The 17798-nt window shown below is 46.9% G+C and overlaps 1 protein-coding gene across 1 annotated transcript in view; it reads left to right on the forward strand.

Moving 5' to 3' along the window:
- AR (androgen receptor) overlaps window positions 1–15381 on the forward strand; it is a 226762-nt gene extending 211381 nt beyond the window's left edge. Inside the window, exons 5-8 of the mRNA XM_069100407.1 lie at window positions 2543–2687; window positions 4510–4640; window positions 7649–7806; window positions 8662–15381. Of these exons, the coding sequence (XP_068956508.1) occupies window positions 2543–2687; window positions 4510–4640; window positions 7649–7806; window positions 8662–8817 (590 nt within the window). The 3' untranslated portion in view covers window positions 8818–15381. The remainder of the gene's footprint in view (window positions 1–2542; window positions 2688–4509; window positions 4641–7648; window positions 7807–8661) is intronic.
- The last annotated feature ends 2417 nt before the right edge of the window (window positions 15382–17798 follow it).

Consider the following 17798-nt stretch of genomic DNA (forward strand, 5'->3'; position numbering starts at 1 on the left):
GCCAAAGTTGGGAGGGTCTTTAGAACAGGGGATGTCAGAGCTGGGAGGGCCCTTAGAACAAAGGATGGCAGAGCTGGGAGGGCCCTTAGAACAAAGAATGGCAGAGCTAACAGCTTAGCACAAAGGGTGCCAAAATTGGGAGGGTCTTTAGAACAGGGAATGTCAGAGCTGGGAGGAGGCTTAGAACAGAGGATATCAGAGCTGGGAGGGGCCTTACAATATAAAACATGGAATATCATACCTGGAAGAGACATTAGAGATTATCTAGCCCACCCCCAAGTTATACCAGGCTGTCAAATTAATGGAAGACTGAACATGCATGGACAGAGTAATATCAAGAAAAAATCATAGGAAAATGAATCTAGCACACTCTCTCAACATGCATCATTGTTCTTTTATGTAAACACCCCAAGGGTCTATGGGGGAGCTCTCTCATGCACATAGCACATTCCACCTCTAGGTTGCTAGCTCACTCTCAGTCTCAGAGAGGTTCAGCTATTTGCCCAAAGCCACGCAGGGAGTTATGGGAGCAGTAAGATTTGGCCCCAGGTAGTCCTGGGCTAAATCCACACTTCTGCTAGGCCGATGTAGGAGTTACCTTACATATAGTAATTAGCCCTAAATGGTACACTGTTCTCATAAATGACTAATTAGAAGTCCTTTCACAGAACTGAGCCAAGTTAATTTGGCTGCATATAAACAGCATTAGTATTCACAGTTGTCCCTGATCTCATGTATGATGCAATTCCCCAGGCACCTCCACATGCACTCATGCATACCTCTAGCCTCACGTGTGTGTGTGTGTGTGTGTGTGTGTGTGTGTGTGTGATATACAAAGGAATGCACACACACTGATAGTACTCATGTGGTCCTGGTCCTCCAGGATCTAGCTCTTTCACACTCCAACTTTTCTGAGTCCAGAGATACTGCCCAGTGTTGAGATTTAAGGGTACTAGGACCCTGAAATGGCAACACATGGGTCCTACCTGAAAGAATTTGACCCAAGCTTTCTTTCAGATAAAGACAAGGTTTATTAGAACACCAATAGAAGGTGGTCATGAGCCTAAAAATCCACCATATTGGTTGGACTCTTAAGGAATCTGAGCATTTTCGTGGAGGCAAGATGAATCTTTTATACAGAAGACTGTGGGAATAGAGAAGCGTCTTGATGGAATTGAGGAAGTGGAAGTCTAGGGTGAGGTTAGGTACAGACAGTAAAAGGGCAGTTAATTAACTGGGAGGGGCTGGTTGCCCCCAAGTGAATGCCAGGGACCTGAACCACATAGGAAAGTCCAGGGGCTTTTTCTTTTTGGGAAAAGGAATCACCCATCACCCAGGAAGCCATATTCTCAAAAAATTGATAGCTCATTCCTGTGGGCTCTGCTTCCCTTCAGCAAACTCCTCCCACCACAGGCTCCATGTGACCACATTCAGCCTATTAGGGGGTAGAGTTTACTTTCAAAGCTCAAAGCAGGGAAGGTCTTCAAACTCCCCCCTAGGTCTATTAAGGGGCAGGGAAGATCTTCACATTCCCATTTTCAGTACATCATGTCATAAGACACTGATAGCTTCCTTTCTCCCAGCTAAAACAACATGTAAGGCCTGAAAATCCTGACCCATTTCCTCTCTTCTTTGGGGAGCTTCTCCACCCACCAGAATGAGAGTAATCCAAGGTCCTTGATACTCTCTCCACCTCCGGAGGCAGCTGCCTCAAACCCTCTTTCTTTTATTCTTTTTTTGTTTTGTTTTGTTTGTTTTGGGCCTTTTGGAGGGAAATTGGGGTTAGGTAACTTGCTCAAGGTTACACAGCTAGTTTTTTTGTGTGGGTGTTAAGTGTCTGAGGCCTGAACTGAACTCAGGTCCTCCTGACTCCAGGGCCAGCATTTTACTCACTGCGCCACCTAGCTGCCCCTCAAACCCTCTTTCAACAGCCTTACCTCCATCCAAAACCCACATATTCATCTTCTGCTGTGGCCCAGTACTGGGCTCCATGCTGTTGGTATTACAGGAATAGGAGACAGCCCCTGCCTGTTAGGAGCTGAGGATCTAAATGGGGAGAGGAGAGAGCAATAGAGTGAGTGGTTCTATCCACATTCTAGCTTAGAATTGAAAAAACATGGAATGACAAAGTGACTAGCATAGGACCTTAGAACAGGGAATGTCAGAACTGGGAGGGACTTCAGAGGCCATCAAATCCAATTCCTTATTTTAGAGATGAGGAAACTGAGACCCAGTGGACTTTCCCAGAGTCCCACACCTAGCATCCCAGGTGGTATTTGAACCTTGACTTTTCTTGACCCTACCCCAAGTTCAATGCTCCAAAAGGCTCTGGAAGACTTACGTTCAAGTCTTGGCACTGTGGATTACTTATAGTGACTTCCCTTCACTGGACCTCAGTTCCCTCTTCTGTAAAAGAAGATTTTGGAGGTCAGTGGCCTCTGAGGTCCTTTCTGAGTTCCTGAGCTAGGATCTTCCCTATCCTATGTTCCTTTCCAAGCCTCAATTCAAAGGAATCTAACCCCCATTCCTGACTTCTTCCTAGGTTTCCAGAACTTGCATGTGGATGACCAGATGGCTGTTATTCAGTACTCCTGGATGGGACTTATGGTGTTTGCCATGGGCTGGAGATCTTTCACCAATGTCAATTCCAGGATGCTCTACTTTGCTCCTGACCTGGTGTTCAATGAGTAAGTGTCCCTGGAGGCAAGGGCTTTCTTCCTCCTCGTCCTCTTCTTCCTTCTGCCATGGGCTGCCTCTGAATGTCTTGTATATGGATTTGGAACCTAGCTCCCTCACTTCCCCCTCTGGGCCTCAGTTTCTTCTTCTGTAAGGTAATGAGAGGCTGGGATTAGAAGCCCTCTAAGATCCCTTGGAGCTCCCGATCCTAAATGTTGGGTAAAGGAGTCACCCTGGGCTGAGGAGAGTGACTGCTTATGTTACCTCACACACCACTCTTGCCAAAGCCTGAGGGGTCAGGATAGTGGATGGATGGATGGATCTACCTGGGGAGAACCTCCAAGCCAGCTGTTCATACTGGGAGCCAGAGGCAGAATGGGGCCCTACCTTTTCTCCATGTTGAGGCTTAAGAGCAAATTCTCTGCAAGGTGTGGGGAGTAAGCACCTCCAAGCAGCTCCCTCCACCAGCAGCTAGGCTGCCATCATTTGTGGTCAAGTTCAGTCCTAACTCCCAACAGCCTTCATTCGAGGCTTCCTTGGCCTGCTCTCTCTCTTTTCTCCTTGGCATTGAAAGAGTTACTTAGAATGCCATGTTCTGGATCAGAGTAGTGCAGAGGGCCAGTTAAGTTTGGGGTTTGGAGCTCATCCCCCACAGATAATTTAATACTCTCGCTAGAATTGTTCTTCAAACCTCCCCAGCATGAGTAGCACCTTGCAGGAACTCCAAAGTCGTGGGCTTTCAGGTGTCTGCCTGTGAGTTCTTTTTCCATTGTCATTATTCCCTACTTCCTGTAGAGAGGACTGCAGACATTTCCTGGGGTTTCTAGGAATGGCCTCATCCTGTGCTCCCCAAAGCAGGTTCTGGAGAGATGCAAAATGCATTTCCGATGGGCGCTGTGAACTGCCCTTGTGAACTTTCTCAAGAATCTGCCATCTTTCTGGTATGGTGAGGGGACATTTTGGCACCAAGGCAGGGGAATGCATTTTGTATGACCAGCCACTGAGCAGAAGGAGATCAGATGTCCAAAGGCACTACCGTGTTTCCCCGATAAGACCTATCCCGAAAATGAGCCCTCCCCTTACTGTGTAATATTCCTCTAAAATAGGCCCTCCCCCGAAAATAAGCCCTATTGAGATTGCTACTGTAGTGAAGGTGATCCCCTGCGCTACACGCTACATTACGGTAGCCTCTGTATGCACCATCCCCCCCCCCACCCCGTGAAACGCACGCCACGCTCCGAGCTGCATCCAATCAGAGCTGCAGCAGTGAGCACTTCATCCTGTTCTTTATTGAATTCATTATTGAATAAAGGTACATTTTTTAATTCACATTTACCTGTTTATTAAAATTGCTGTCAATGTTCATTAAAATAAGCCCTCCCCTGAAAATAAGCCCTCTGGTGTTTTTCTGTCCAAAAAATTAATAAGACAGTGTCTTATTATCGGGGAAACACAGTAGGCCTAGGATGAGCCTGTGTGGTCTTCCCTTTGGTTTCATTTGGCTCTATTTCCTGTCCTCCTCCCAGAGAGCAGGAAGGGGCATTTGCAATTCACTCTTTGCCACCAGCAGGTCCTGCCTCCAGCCTGTTCAGACAGAATCCCCTTTAGTTGGGTGCGTCTGCTGCACATCTCCCCCCTCATCCACTCTGTCTCCCAGGTACCGGATGCACAAGTCAAGGATGTACAGCCAGTGTGTCCGCATGAGACACCTCTCCCAGGAGTTTGGCTGGCTCCAGCTTGTTCCGATGGAGTCCCCTTTAGTTGGGTGGGAATGGGGTTTGGACCCATGAGCGTCTGCTGCACATCTCCCCGCTCATCCCCTCTGTCTCCCAGGTACCGGATGCACAAGTCAAGGATGTACAGCCAGTGTGTCCGCATGAGACATCTCTCCCAGGAGTTTGGCTGGCTCCAGATCACACCACAGGAGTTTCTGTGCATGAAAGCCCTGCTGCTCTTCAGTATTAGTGAGTGAATTCTTCCTCCACCCCCACCCCCAGCATGTTTCCCCTTTTGTTTTGGAGGGGGGAAGGCAGGGCAATTGGGGTTAAGTGACTTGCCCAAGGTCACACACTAGTAAATGTTAAGTGTCTGAGGCCACATGTTCCCCTTTTTAATGTGGAGGGAGTTTCTTTTTCCATCAAGAACAAACAAAAGAATAGATGGTCCCGACGTACCGCTGGCTACCACCATTTTGGTTCATGTTACTGGATGAATCCATTTCACCAAGATCAGAGCAACATGAAGGCTCAAGTACCCCAAAAGGAAGTGTGGTGCTGTGGTAAGAGCTCTGAACTCGGAGTCATGGAAGTAAAAACCCAACTCTGACATTACCTTTATGACAGTGCACAAGTCTCAGTTTCCTCTTCTGTAAAATGAAGAGTTTGGTCTAGCTGGTCTCTGAGGTTTTTTCCAGCTCTAGACCTAAGATCCTGTATGTGACCTTTGGCAAGTCCTTTTCTCTCCCTGAACCTCAGTTTCCTCCTCTGTAAAATCAAAGGGTTGGACTAGATGGCCTCTGAGGCCCCTTTGCCCAACCCCATCCACCTCAGCCCTCACCATATATCACTGATGCTTATATCAATGATGAGAATGACAATGATCACTGACATTAATAGAATGCTCGCAGTTTTACATAGTGTTTACAATGCTCATTTGTTCCACAAGTGCCCTGAGAGGTAGACAGAGCAGGTGTGATCATCCCCATTTGACAGATGAAGAAGCTGAGACTCAGAGAACAGATGTGTGACTTACTTAATATCACAAACCTAGTGATTAGTAGAGGCAGGGTTGGAAGCCAGGTCTTCTGGTTCTGGGTCCATAGTTCTTCACACTGTGAGAAGAGAAAGAGGCTGGGTGGTCGGAGCCTGCTAACCATGGGCCAGTAAGCTCCATTTTGATTCCTGGAAAAATTCTAGAGCAGGGGTGGGGAACCTGCAGCCTGGAGGTCACGTGTGGCCCTCTAGGTTCTCAAGGGCAGCCAACCCTTTGACTGCACCCAAACTTCACAGAACAAACCCCCTCTAGGTCCTCAAGGATAGCCCTTTGACTGAATCCCAACTTCACAGAACAGGTCCCTTCTGGGTGCTCAAGGGCATCCCTTTGAGTGAATCACAACTTCACAGAACAAATCCCTTCTAGGTCTTCAAGGGCAGCCCTTGGTCTGAACCCAAACTTTCCAGAAAAAATCCCCTTAATAAAAGGATTTGTTCTGCAAAACTTGGATTCACACAAGGCTGCACCCAAGGACCTAGAAGACCATGTGTCACCTCAAGGCCACAGCTTCCCCACACCTCATTTAGAATACATTATTAAATTGATGGTTAGTGACCATGTTAAAAGGGGAGCCATGGTCAAAAGTGGGTCAACTCATTTCTTTATTTGACTGGTTTATCAAGAGAGAGGATCAGCTCTTTACCTAAATTTGGGGAAAGTCTTTGACCAAGTCTCTCCTGTTCCTTTTGTGAGAAAAAAAAAGATGGAGAGATGTGAGAGAATGGTACTAGTTGAATGGCCAAACTCAAAGAATTGTCATGTCAACTTGGCAGGTCTCCAGTGGGGTGCCCCAGGGATCTCTGACTGGTCCCTCGGTTGGCTAACATTTTCATCAGTGGCTTGGAGAGAGGCTAGGTGGTGCCTTTGACTTTTGCATTTGAAGATGATGCAAAGCCAGACATAATGAATGAAAGTCAAGATGCAAAAAAGATATGGGCATTGGGCCTACCTGATGGGATCAGATAGGATTAAATGGACAGTCTCACAATCCAATCACACAAATCAACTTCAGAAGTGTGAGATTGTGGAGGCTGGTCTAGATACCATTTCGTCTAATCACCTCTGATAATACCTCATTAAGATATGGGGGTGTCATACTCAAATAGAAACCTGGGCCATTAAAACTTACAGCCACATATTGACTTAGAAAACCACAATTAACCAATCAGTAAAAATGTATTAAGCACCTACTATGTGCCAGTCACTTCACTAAGCACTGGGGACACAAAAAGAAGCAAAGGATAGTTCTTGCCCTCAAGGAGCTTACAGCATGCAAATAAATATCTACAAAACAAGTTCTCTGCAAGGATAAATAGGAAATAATTAAAGAGGAAAGGCACTAGAATGAAGAGGGATTGGGGGAAGGCTTCCTTTAGAAAATGGGATTTTGGGGCCACTAGTTGGCACTTCAGTGAATAGAACACTGGCCCTGGAGTCAGGAGGACCTGAGTTCAAATCCAGCCTCAGACACTTAACACTTACTAGCTGTGTGACCTTGGGCAAGTCACTTAACCCCAATTGCCCTGCCTCCCCGCCTCCAAAAATTTTTTTTTAATGGAAATGGAATTTTATATGGGTCTTACAGGAAACCGGGGAGGTCAGTAGTCTGAGTGGAGGAGGAAGAACATTCCAAACTGAGGAACAGTCAGAGAAAATGCCCCAAGCCCAGAAATGCAGCATCTTGCTTGAGGAAAGGCACAAATGATTTGTGGGGATGTGGGAATTGGAGTAGACAGCCTCTAAGGTGCCCTTAAGTCCTAAATCTGGGATTCCATGAATTTTAGAAAATGGTGGCAGATACACTGGGGTCAACCAGCGTTGCCCATTCTACCCTCACCCCCAGAAAGTGTCCGAAGTTCCCATCAAGCTTTTACTTTGTTTTGTTTTGGTTTTGTATTTTTGGAGGAGGGAAGGCAGGGCAAGTGGGGTTAAGTGACTTGCCCAAGGTCACATAGCTAGTAAGTGTTAAGTGTCTGAGGCCGGATTTGAACTCCGGTCCTCCTGACTCCAGGGCTGGTGCTCTATTCACTGCGCCACCTAGCTTCCCCTCATCAAGCTGTTAAATAATAAGAAACAGAATCTTTGTTTGCCCAGCCCCAAGTCCTCTGAGCCAACCCCTCCTCCCCATTACTGTATCCACACTCCTCTAATGGACCCTTGGGCTTTCTCCTCTCCCCACTTTGCATTCCTCCCGAATCAGTTCCAGTGGATGGACTGAAGAATCAGAAATTTTTTGACGAACTTCGCATGAACTACATCAAAGAACTTGATCGGATAATTGCCTGCAAGAGGAAAAATCCAACGTCTTGCTCACGGCGCTTTTACCAACTCACCAAACTCCTGGACTCCGTGCAGCCTGTAAGTTGCTTGATCTAGCTGGGGGGGGGGGGGAAGAGGAGGGAAAGAAAGAGAAGAAGAGGGAAGGGAAAGAGACAGGGAAATAGTGGGGGAGATGAGAGAGGGAGGCAGAAAGGGAGAGAGATACAGGAAGAGAGAGGGAGGGATGGAGAGAGAAAGAGATACAGAGACAAGAAGGGAAAGTAGAAGAGAAAGGGGAGAAAAGGAGACAGAGAGAGCAGAAATGTCAAGTTAGATGAAGGGACGGAGAGTGAGAGAAAGACAAAGCAACACAAATTAAGAGAGTTGGAAGGCTAGAGAGAGGGAAAACAAACTGTCAGGGAGGGATACAGAAAAGGAGCTAGAGATAGGGAAGGAGATGTTTTGGCCAGATGGTCAAAATAGTAATACCAGCAGACCAGGGCATCCTAGTTGGGCATCAGAAACAGAGTTTGGGATTCGGGCAAAGATTTGCAAACATCTGAATTGTCCAGACTCCTCAGATCTTTGGATTTCCTCCCTTGCTCAAGACTCCTAAATATTGACTAAGGCAGGATACAGAATGCCACCTGGTAGAAACTGGGGGAGAAGGGCACTGGTCCTAGGACTGAGGACCTTCCAAAGGCACAAGGGCTTCCTTGAGAGTTTTTGGAAGTTCAAGGGAGAGTCTTCTACACCTATCAGCCCTTAAACCCTGAAAGGGAACTAAGGACCAAGATGCTTCAAGCATGCCCAGTAACAGGGGCCCAGCCCTCCCCTGCAAGACAGCCTGGCTGCCTACCTGCTTGTGCCGCCATAGGAAGGTGCTCTGAAGAGGATGAATGAAGGTAAGGTCTCATATGCCAATCTCCCTTTCCTCCCCTCTTCCCATTACAGATTGCCAGAGAACTGCACCAGTTCACCTTTGACCTGCTAATCAAGTCACACATGGTGAGCGTGGACTTTCCCGAGATGATGGCCGAAATCATCTCCGTACAAGTGCCCAAGATCCTTTCTGGAAAAGTCAAGCCCATCTACTTCCACACACAGTGATGCTTTGCAAGCCCTTCCTTCCTTCCCCCTTTTCTGCCATCTTCTGCCTGTTGTAATTCTGCACTAGTGTTCTGCAGTGCCTTAGGGAATTCCCTCTATTGATGTTGTGCACCCTAGAGATAGTCCTAACTCCTTACTACCTTCTAAGCTTCTGCCCTGTCCTCCCTCACTGCCATCCTCTTTTCCACAGCCTCCTTTTTGCCTCACTTCTTCTAACTTCCCACCCACCTTAGCACCTTCTAACTCTGCTTAGTCTGGACAGTGCGATATCTCTTTGAATACTTGTCGCTAGTCCTGTGGCCACACCCAGGCCAGTCATGTCCTTCTGATGGCCACATGGCCATTTTCTTCATCTAACATCATGACAAATCTTGGGTATTTAAGGGGACAGGAAAAAACCCACCTCATTCCAGTTCCCCTCCCTTAAAAGACAAACACACAGATACCCACACACAAACCCACAACCCCAAATATTTCCCTGGGGATGTGTGGGTGTATGTGTGTGCTTAGTATTTCTCACCTGGGGCGCCCACTCTACCACCAGTCGCCTTCAGGAGATTCCCCCAGTAATGGACCTGGGGAGGGGAAAGAAGAGAAGCCCTGCCCCCTTCACACACACACACAAACACACGTGTGTGTGTGTAAATGTGTGCAAATGTGTGCATACCCATACATCCAGTTTTGATCTTTGGATGATCAGAAAGTCCCACTGCAGTGCACTCATATGGCACTGAATCTGTTTTTTGTCCCAAACTTTGCTCTGATATTCCTGTCTGCTCTGTGCATGTGCTGTGCAATGCCCTCCCTAAGTCCTCCCTATACCCCACCCCCTTTCCTTCCATTTCCCCTTTCCTCACTGCCCCAACCCTCAGGAGAGGAGACCATTCCACATTGGCTTTCAGCAGCTACTGAGAGCGTTGGACATTCCCTCAAGCTAAGACTCTAGCCTGAGCAGACATAGAAGAGGATGCAACAAGGTTAGCCCAGTGGGAACCTCTCTGTTCGCCAACTTTGCCTTGCCTTGGGTGGGCCAAGAACAAACTTGGCTATCCCTAGGAAAAGGAAATGGAGCCTAGGGTAAGCATAGGCACCACTGGGCATACTCCCTACTCAAGGCTTATGCCCATCCTTGTTTTCCCACCTCCTCTAAAGACCCAGCTAAGTTCTCCCAGGACCCTCTTTCCCTTTCTTTCTTCTCTGGGTCTGGTCACTAGATTCCACTTTGCCTATGGGATGTGACTCACTCCCTGCCCCAGCATCTTTGCCCAGATTCTCGGAGGAGATTTATAACCAAGAAGGCCAGCAGGCTTTGAGTACTTGCTCTGCCCGCTCTGAGGCCTAGGGGCTCCCAACAATGGCACCAACAGTCTCAGATTCGGAGCATCTTTTGATCAACTGGAAAGAGTTAGAGTCACTAGCCAAAGTGCTAAAACTGACCATCATCAGGCAAGATGGGTACTTGACCAGGCTCCACATTGTCCAAAGGCAGGGAGGCTGGTGAACAACAGGAGATCCCACTGTCCGGCTCCTGTTGAGGGCTTTGGGAGCTGGAGTAAACACTCCCTGACACTTTGGTTTCAAATCAGTGAGTGACCAGTGAGAGCAAAAAAGTGGATATGCCAGGACCAAGACCACTGGTAGGAACTGGCAGTTGTCAGTGAATGTCCCGCAGATGTCCTCTTCAACCCGGACCATCACTCACAGTCTGCACCAAAAGAGGACATGCCAAGAGGGGATGATCTTCAGGATGAGCTGAGCAGGGTGAAGGCAAAAGCCGGCACAAGACTCACTGCCTACTTACGCCTGGCCCTGGTATTGGCCACTGACCAGGAGGATCTGGGGAGGTGGGGGAGCTCTCCCTCTAAGGACAGACTCTCTTGTTTCATTCTGCTCATCTGTGGTTGGTTGGAGCCATTAAGATTTCCTCTGAAACTAGTGCCTCTTTTGCAAAGGGGGTCTTTCCAGCCACCTGCACAGTCAGGGTTCCCAGCTGGGATGGTGCCCTTCAGAGGACCCCCCCACCCCAGCCATTCTGATGACTTTTGTGTATCCCTCAACCCTATACCCTGCAAGGCCTTATTGCTACAGGGGAGCTTTGCCACCTCCCCTTCTGAGCCCCTGTTGCTTTCTCCACCCACTAAGTTCCAGTGTGGGAACCATCAAACCGCCAGCCTTGGCTGACCTATTATCACATTTATGGAGGAGATAGCTCCAGAAAACTTGAACCAGCAAGGTTGTTCTAGCCTGATTTCTGAAGTTTTACCTGTAGCCCATTAAGCTCACAGAATGACTTCTTTGGAATATAGAGAGGGAAGGGAGCCCAAGATTAGTTGTGCTACCCTAGCAAGTCCAGCTGGGAAAATGTAAGCAGATGGGCTCCCTATCTGTGGGAGAATAGGCAGATCCCAGTTTTCTTTCTCACAGTAACATCTGGTTTATGTAAACTCACAGCATCATTTTTAGCTGTTTTAATAGAAAACAAAGCAAAAAAAAACCAAAAAAATAGTAATCCGCTGCTTTTTTCAGTTAAGCTAGGTTATATTTTAATAGTTTCCTTTACAACTGTTTCCAAAATGATCTTCATCTTTTGGCTTTATTTCATTCCTTGTAAATACTAGAGACTCTCCTCTTCATTTCTGAGTACCAGCTTTTCCATCTTTGTGGATTTCCTGATTAAATTTTGTCTATGTGAACATATATATGTGTGTATATATATACATATATATCCACCTCTCTCTATATATATATATAATTTTTAAAGCCAAAAATACAAGAAATAGCAGTATAATTACCAAGCAGCTACAATGAATGATTCTGACTTGCGAAATAACACCAAGTCCAGTTTGAGTAAAGCCGTGCACACTGAAATCCATTTCCTTGAGTTTTGCTTTAGGAATAGGGAGCTCCCAATGCTGCAGGAAAGTCTGGTTTGACTTCTCCCCCTCCTTTGGTCAAAGGGGGATGATTTTGGTTGGAGGGGGTGGGTTTGTTTTGGGGTTTTTTGGTCATTGTTAGAGTTCTGGCAGTTGTCTTTGGGAAGGAAGGCTTTTGTTTTGCATAAGCTCATCATGATACAAAGAACTGAGAGCTGGGAGGCCCTCTCCAGGTGTCGAAGGGCAAGAAGCCTCACCTCCTCCATGGCATTGCCCTGCCAAGCAGAGACCCCCAAGAGTGAGCCAGGGGGTGCAAAAAGAAGGCCAAAGAAGAAGGGACTGCCAGGGATAGGCAATGGACGCCCCCTGTAGCTGTGCATTTTTGGCTGATGCGACAAATTCGGTGTCGAGCAAGACAGATCCTCTTTCCTGTCTCAGCCATTGTCTGCATGGTACCCAAGTGTGGTGCCAGGTCAGCCTCTGATCTGGACCAGGGCTCAGCCTTTTGGGTTGCAGGCTTTTCTGTGCTTTCCAGTTGTCATCGACACTTGGAATAGCTCAGTTGTTTTTTTTTTCTTTCTTTTTTAATTACATTACTCGAGAAAAAAATTTGTTGAAAGATCCTATCATATATCAACAGTGCATATATCTTTTTTATATGTTCACTGGGATTCTAAAAAGAATAGAAAAAAAAGTTCAACTTGCCCATTGGGCAGTTGCTGAGGTAATCATCAGGCTTGGGAAATGCCATTGTGCAGATGCTGCCCTGGCTCGCCCTCTGGCCATCCAGTCACACAGATGTGCACACAGACTTCTAGATGGAGTCTTCTGGGCCTTCTGAGGCAAGAACTGTCCTCAGCCCACATAGATGTGACATGATTCCAATGGCCTTACTTTGAGTTGGTTCTGTGAGCAGCCCACAGATGGCCACTGAATTAGCCTTCTAATTCTGCTCAAGCCCAATGGCACCCAAGGTCCTGGTCCCCTCCTTCCTTTTTTGCCCAAACCCCAGCTCTCTGTTATCACCATCTACGTTCCTAGTTATTCTCTCCATCTCCCTCTGTCTTTCCTCCACTTGCCTTCCTTCTTTCCCCCCCCTCCCTCTCTCTCCCTTTTTCCCTCCTCTTACCCTTTCCCCCATTCTCTCCATCTCACTCCCTCTGCTTTCCCCAGCACCCTACAACCCCACCCTCATTACCCACATGACCCCACACCCCCACCTTAGAAGAGAGGTTCGTGCCTTCTATGCCATGGGACCCCCCCAGGTGAGAGGACAATTGGCCCTATTTGGCTCCCACCCAGCCCTCTCCCACTGCCTGAGGAATGTTCAAGCACAGTCTGAGAGTCCAAAGCTGGGCATTCACCATAATCATGGTGGATGTATGGTTTCTTGTGAAAGGAAGTTGGCCTTTTATAGGCAGCGCTAGACTGTTGCTATTAATCTCTTAGAAGGTAGTTTCAAGCAGGAGAAATGGATACACCATTCTATGTAACCAAAGACAACAGATGTATTTGCTAAGATACCAAAACTGTTGAGAAAGAGAGAGAGAGAGAGAGAGAGAGAGAGAGAGAGAGAGAGAGAGAGAGAGAGAGAGAGAGAGAGAGAGAGAGAGACGGAGAGACACGGAGAGAGGGAGAGAGAGACAGAGAGAGGGAGAGAGAGGAAGTGGCCACTCTTTGGTCAGGCAGCCAAAGTCAAAAGGACTTGGCTGATATTCATTTACAAAGTATGTTTTTCTTTCACAATTTACACATTTAGAGAAGTTGAATATAATTTGGAGGGGAAAAAAACTGGGTTTCTGGGTCCTTTGATGAGTGATTTTTTTTCAAATTAGCAGAATTAGCTTTTGTTTTTTCTTTTAGTAGCTGCTGAGCAAATCCCCAAAGCTCCAAGCTCCATCATTGCATGTTTGGAAATGGAGCTGGGTTTGGCTTTTGCATCTGCTGGCATCAGTGTCTAGCATAGCTAAAGACGTGAAGCCTTGCTGAGAAAAGGGTGCATTTAAAAGGACAAGATTTGCACTAGAGGGTCAGATGGCAGGCAGTCTCTCATTTCTGCCCACTGAGATGGCGCACCAGATTCTCTGCAATTTGCCGCAGAGGGTTGAAATATATTGTAAATGAGTATTTGTATCCATGTTTCAAAAATCGAATTTTATATAGAGATATAATGTGTTCTGCTCCCTTTGCCTTTTGCTTCGCCCTCCATATTTGCTTCCAGATAATACCTAATGCTATGTACTAGCAAGAGGCCTTGGCCTTGGTTCAGAGGTCCTCTCAGGGTGGACAGGATGCTTGAGTTGTCTGGCCTAGAGTTTCAGGGAAGATAGTGGAGGAGGGAGGGAGGGAGAGAGGAGGGAAGAAGGGGAAGAGAGTCATTACCACACCTTGTGGACCCATGTATGTGCAACAGTTGTGGTGCGAACTCATTGAAACCTCAGGGAGATTTGTTGGAGATCTAGGGAAATGAGAAGGCTGAGGGGAGCTTCAGTCTTTCCTGAATCACAGGCCAGCTCCAGCCCCAGCCTCTTTCAAAGTAGAGTGGGTTTGTGGGGGGGGGATCAGGAAGAAGGAAAGGGAGAGGGCCAGGGCGTTCCCTTGGTTTAGCCATGCCACCAGTCCCATGGAGTACTGGGGCACGAACAGGGAATTCAAACACCGGCGAGTCACTCTTGCTATATATCCGATGTCTTGTGCCCTATATTCTGGTTTTGGCGACTTTCTGTAAAGATTATGGCAATTGAAATTGTGTTTTCTCTGTTAACCTGTCTCTGTGATAAAGCTTCTTTTCTGTAGGTAGAAGAGCTTCTTCTGCCTATAGGGATTTTCACTTGTATTAATTTCTTGCTGGGGCCTGTTGCCCAAAATCGCTCGACCCACCCCCATTTCTAGTGGAAGGCAGAATAATTTCCCATCGGTGATTTGTCTCAAAGATCTTGTTGTAGTCTTGAGAGGAACAAAACAGCCCCCCAGAGGGAAATGATAGGTGAGCTCATTTACCAGGCAGATTTTCAAATAGAATGAGGGGGGGAGGGGTTAGATATTTTCCCCTTTACACAATTTGATTGAAAGAATAAACAAATTATCATGCATTGGTTGCTCCCATGTTGGGGGGGGGGCGCAGTTTCAACCTGGTTTCTCTCTGCATTTGGTATTCATGGAGGCCCCCAAAGGATGGAATACCCCACCCCCAAAAAAAGGAAAACAAGAAACTTTTTCTGGAGATACAGGAATTAGAGTAAACCTCTGGGCCCCCAAACTGATTGCTACACCCACCCTCAGGGCCCTTAAAAAACAAGCCAATGCTATCTCTGAGTGCTAACTGCCCTGCAGAGAAGTGCCCCTAGGGCCTTCCTATCTGTCCCACAGACCACCTGGGCCACCAAAAGCCTGCTTTGGGTATAACCATTTGGAACCCTCCTGCCAACCCCTAGAATGGAGCTTTGGGAATGACCTGAGAATACTGGGTTTTAATTTGATCGGGGGGAGGGGGATAATTTACTGAATTAAGAATTTCTGTTGTAAAAAAAAAAAACAAGTTTGAAAAATGGGGGAGTGGGGGTGGGGAAGAGACTAGAAACGATTGATTTTGCTTTGAAACTTCTTTTGGGGTGTCCCCTGGGCCTCTCAGCCCCAGCTCTAGTGTTTAGTTCTTTTGTAATCTTGGAATATTTTGTTGCTCTAAATACAATAAAAAAATTTAAAAAAAAATCTCTGCAGAAGTTGATTTCTTGGGGGGCCGCCTGCCTACCCACCGTCCTGAGGTTTGTCTCCCTCTGTCTGGTCTCCCCGGCAGCGTCCCTCCATAGGGAAAGCCTCAGCAGGCCTGCCGGCCAACGACAACTTGACATCAAGCTATTCCCCACGTTGAGGCCTGGAGAAGGTTGTCTAATGGCCCCTTTTCACAGTTGTTAATTTGTTTAAACATAAAATGATCAAGAATTGCAGATAAATGTCTTCAGGTTTTTTTAATTAACTCTTTTCCCTGGCTATTTTCATGGAAGCCAAGAGCTGGTGTGATGCCCAGTGGCCTTTCATGTTATTTTCATTTCATTTTTTTTTTCATTCTTTGCTCAGGGGGTTATAAATCCTCTCTGCTCCGACTTCATTATGAGGCTGACCTGGGACCTTTGGATAATCAAAGACTCAGGGCTGAGGGAGCCCACCTCTGAGTTAAAAGGCCTAGATGGAACTTGGCCCAGCTTCATGACTTTCCATTGGGAAACTGAAGAGTCTTGTAAACCAATAGGGAAAAGAACACAGTCATAACTTCCCTGACATTGGGAGCTGGGAGAAGGCAGGGGCTCTGTCAGGTCCCCCAGGAGAGCCAGGTCTCAGGGGGAGGGTCCCAGCTATCCCTGTCCTAACTCCCTAGGGAAATCTCCACTCACCAGAGTGAAGCCACTTCTGCCAACACCTATTGAGACTTAAAGGTCCCTTCCTCTCTCTAAGCCTCAGTTTGCCCAACTGTAAAATGAAAGGGCTGGACCGACTTAACAAGGCCCAGCTTTATGCAGAGAATGTTACCCATGTGGGAGAATTTCAAAGTTTTACAGAAGTCCCATGGAGCTGGAATTCTACCCTTATAGCTTGCTGAGATGTCCTGTTAAATATACCACCTCCTTCTTTCCAGGTTGACGTGTAAGGTGTTTCCAGAGGCAGCTGGGAGCCCAGTGGATGCTGTGTTGGGCCTGAAGTCTGGAAGCTGGTAGTTCAGATCCATTTAGCAAGTCACTTCACCTTTCTGCCTCAGTTTCTCCACCTATAAAATGGTAATCATAATAGCACCTAGCTTCCTGGGGCATTGTGAGGATTAAATTACAAATTAAATTTGTAAAGAGCTTTGCTAACCTTAAACTGCTAGGCCTTTCATAGCAAGTAAGAGCACCGGCTCTAGTTGTCGGGATGACCTGGGGATCGAATCTGGGCTCAGACACTTAGCACCCACCCAGAAACACCTGGCTGTGTGACTTTGGGCAAGTTACTTAACCCTGATTGCTTTAAAAAAAACTGCTAGGCCTTCTTATTTTCGGTTGTTGACATCTCAGTACAGTTGAGTTTCTTACATTCTTGTTAAATAATTCAGTTTTGGTAAGGAAAGCCCAGGATACTTAGCAGGGAGAGGGGAACCCTGAGCACATCAAAGGTGACTTAGTGGACTTCATATCTTTTTGTCTTTGACCCACAGACCCAACCAATGACCCACTTAGTCTGGTCTAACTCCCTAAGAGGCTTTCCACCTTCAGTGTCTAGCTCTCCTTAATAGGCCTTCTGAGGATTTGTGATAGAGATAACCTGACTCTTTCCCCCATTCCTAACTATATCATATGCCTTCCCAAGGCACGGAGCAAACGCAAGATGGAGGTTTTTGTACCTTTGGAGGATTAGAAACCTTGACTAGGGACAATCTGGGAAGTCCAAAGGATGCTCTTCGAATCCCATGGCCACCTCTTCCCTTACGGTTATGGATTATGGCCCCTGCTGTCTTAAGTGACTACTTTCAGAGTCAAGGCAGGGGTGGGCAGGATGGCATAGTAACTATACCCTGCCACCCCTCCCTCCCCCAGGTGCCACCCATTTCTAGCACCTAGCTCTCAATAAGGAAGAGGCACAAGAAAGGCCAATTTCAGTCCTCCTTCTACTTTGAGTTGCCTGAGCAAACAGAGACAGCTAGTTTTCCCTTTCTGAGCTCAGTTACCCAGACTGAAAGGGTAAGAACTTCCACTCTGACACTTCCTGGCCCCAACATTCTTTGTTCTAAGATCTCAACTCTGACATTCTATTATGCTTCCATTAATGCAGGCCAAGATTACACTTATTTAAGTATAGGCTATCAACAAAGCAATCCGCCAAGCCTTAATTTGTTGTGTTTGCTGATTTCAGCGTAAATACTCATGCTGAAAATTGACCATTCTCTTCCCAAAGCTGTTGATGAGTCATGAACAGGAAGAAATACCCCTGTCGCCAGCATCAAGAATCTAGGGATAGGGCTACAGGGAGGAGGGAGATGAGACCTCTTTGGGGTCAATGATTGCAATCTGAAAAGATAATAAGACAACACATAACAACTAATAAGGAAGACTGCAATGAATAATACAGTCATAGGTG

This window comes from Petaurus breviceps, unplaced genomic scaffold (genome assembly GCF_028583685.1).
Source record: "Petaurus breviceps papuanus isolate PSGF00001 unplaced genomic scaffold, PetGlider_PUasm1.0 400, whole genome shotgun sequence".
NCBI classification, from domain to species: Eukaryota; Metazoa; Chordata; class Mammalia; order Diprotodontia; family Petauridae; genus Petaurus; species Petaurus breviceps.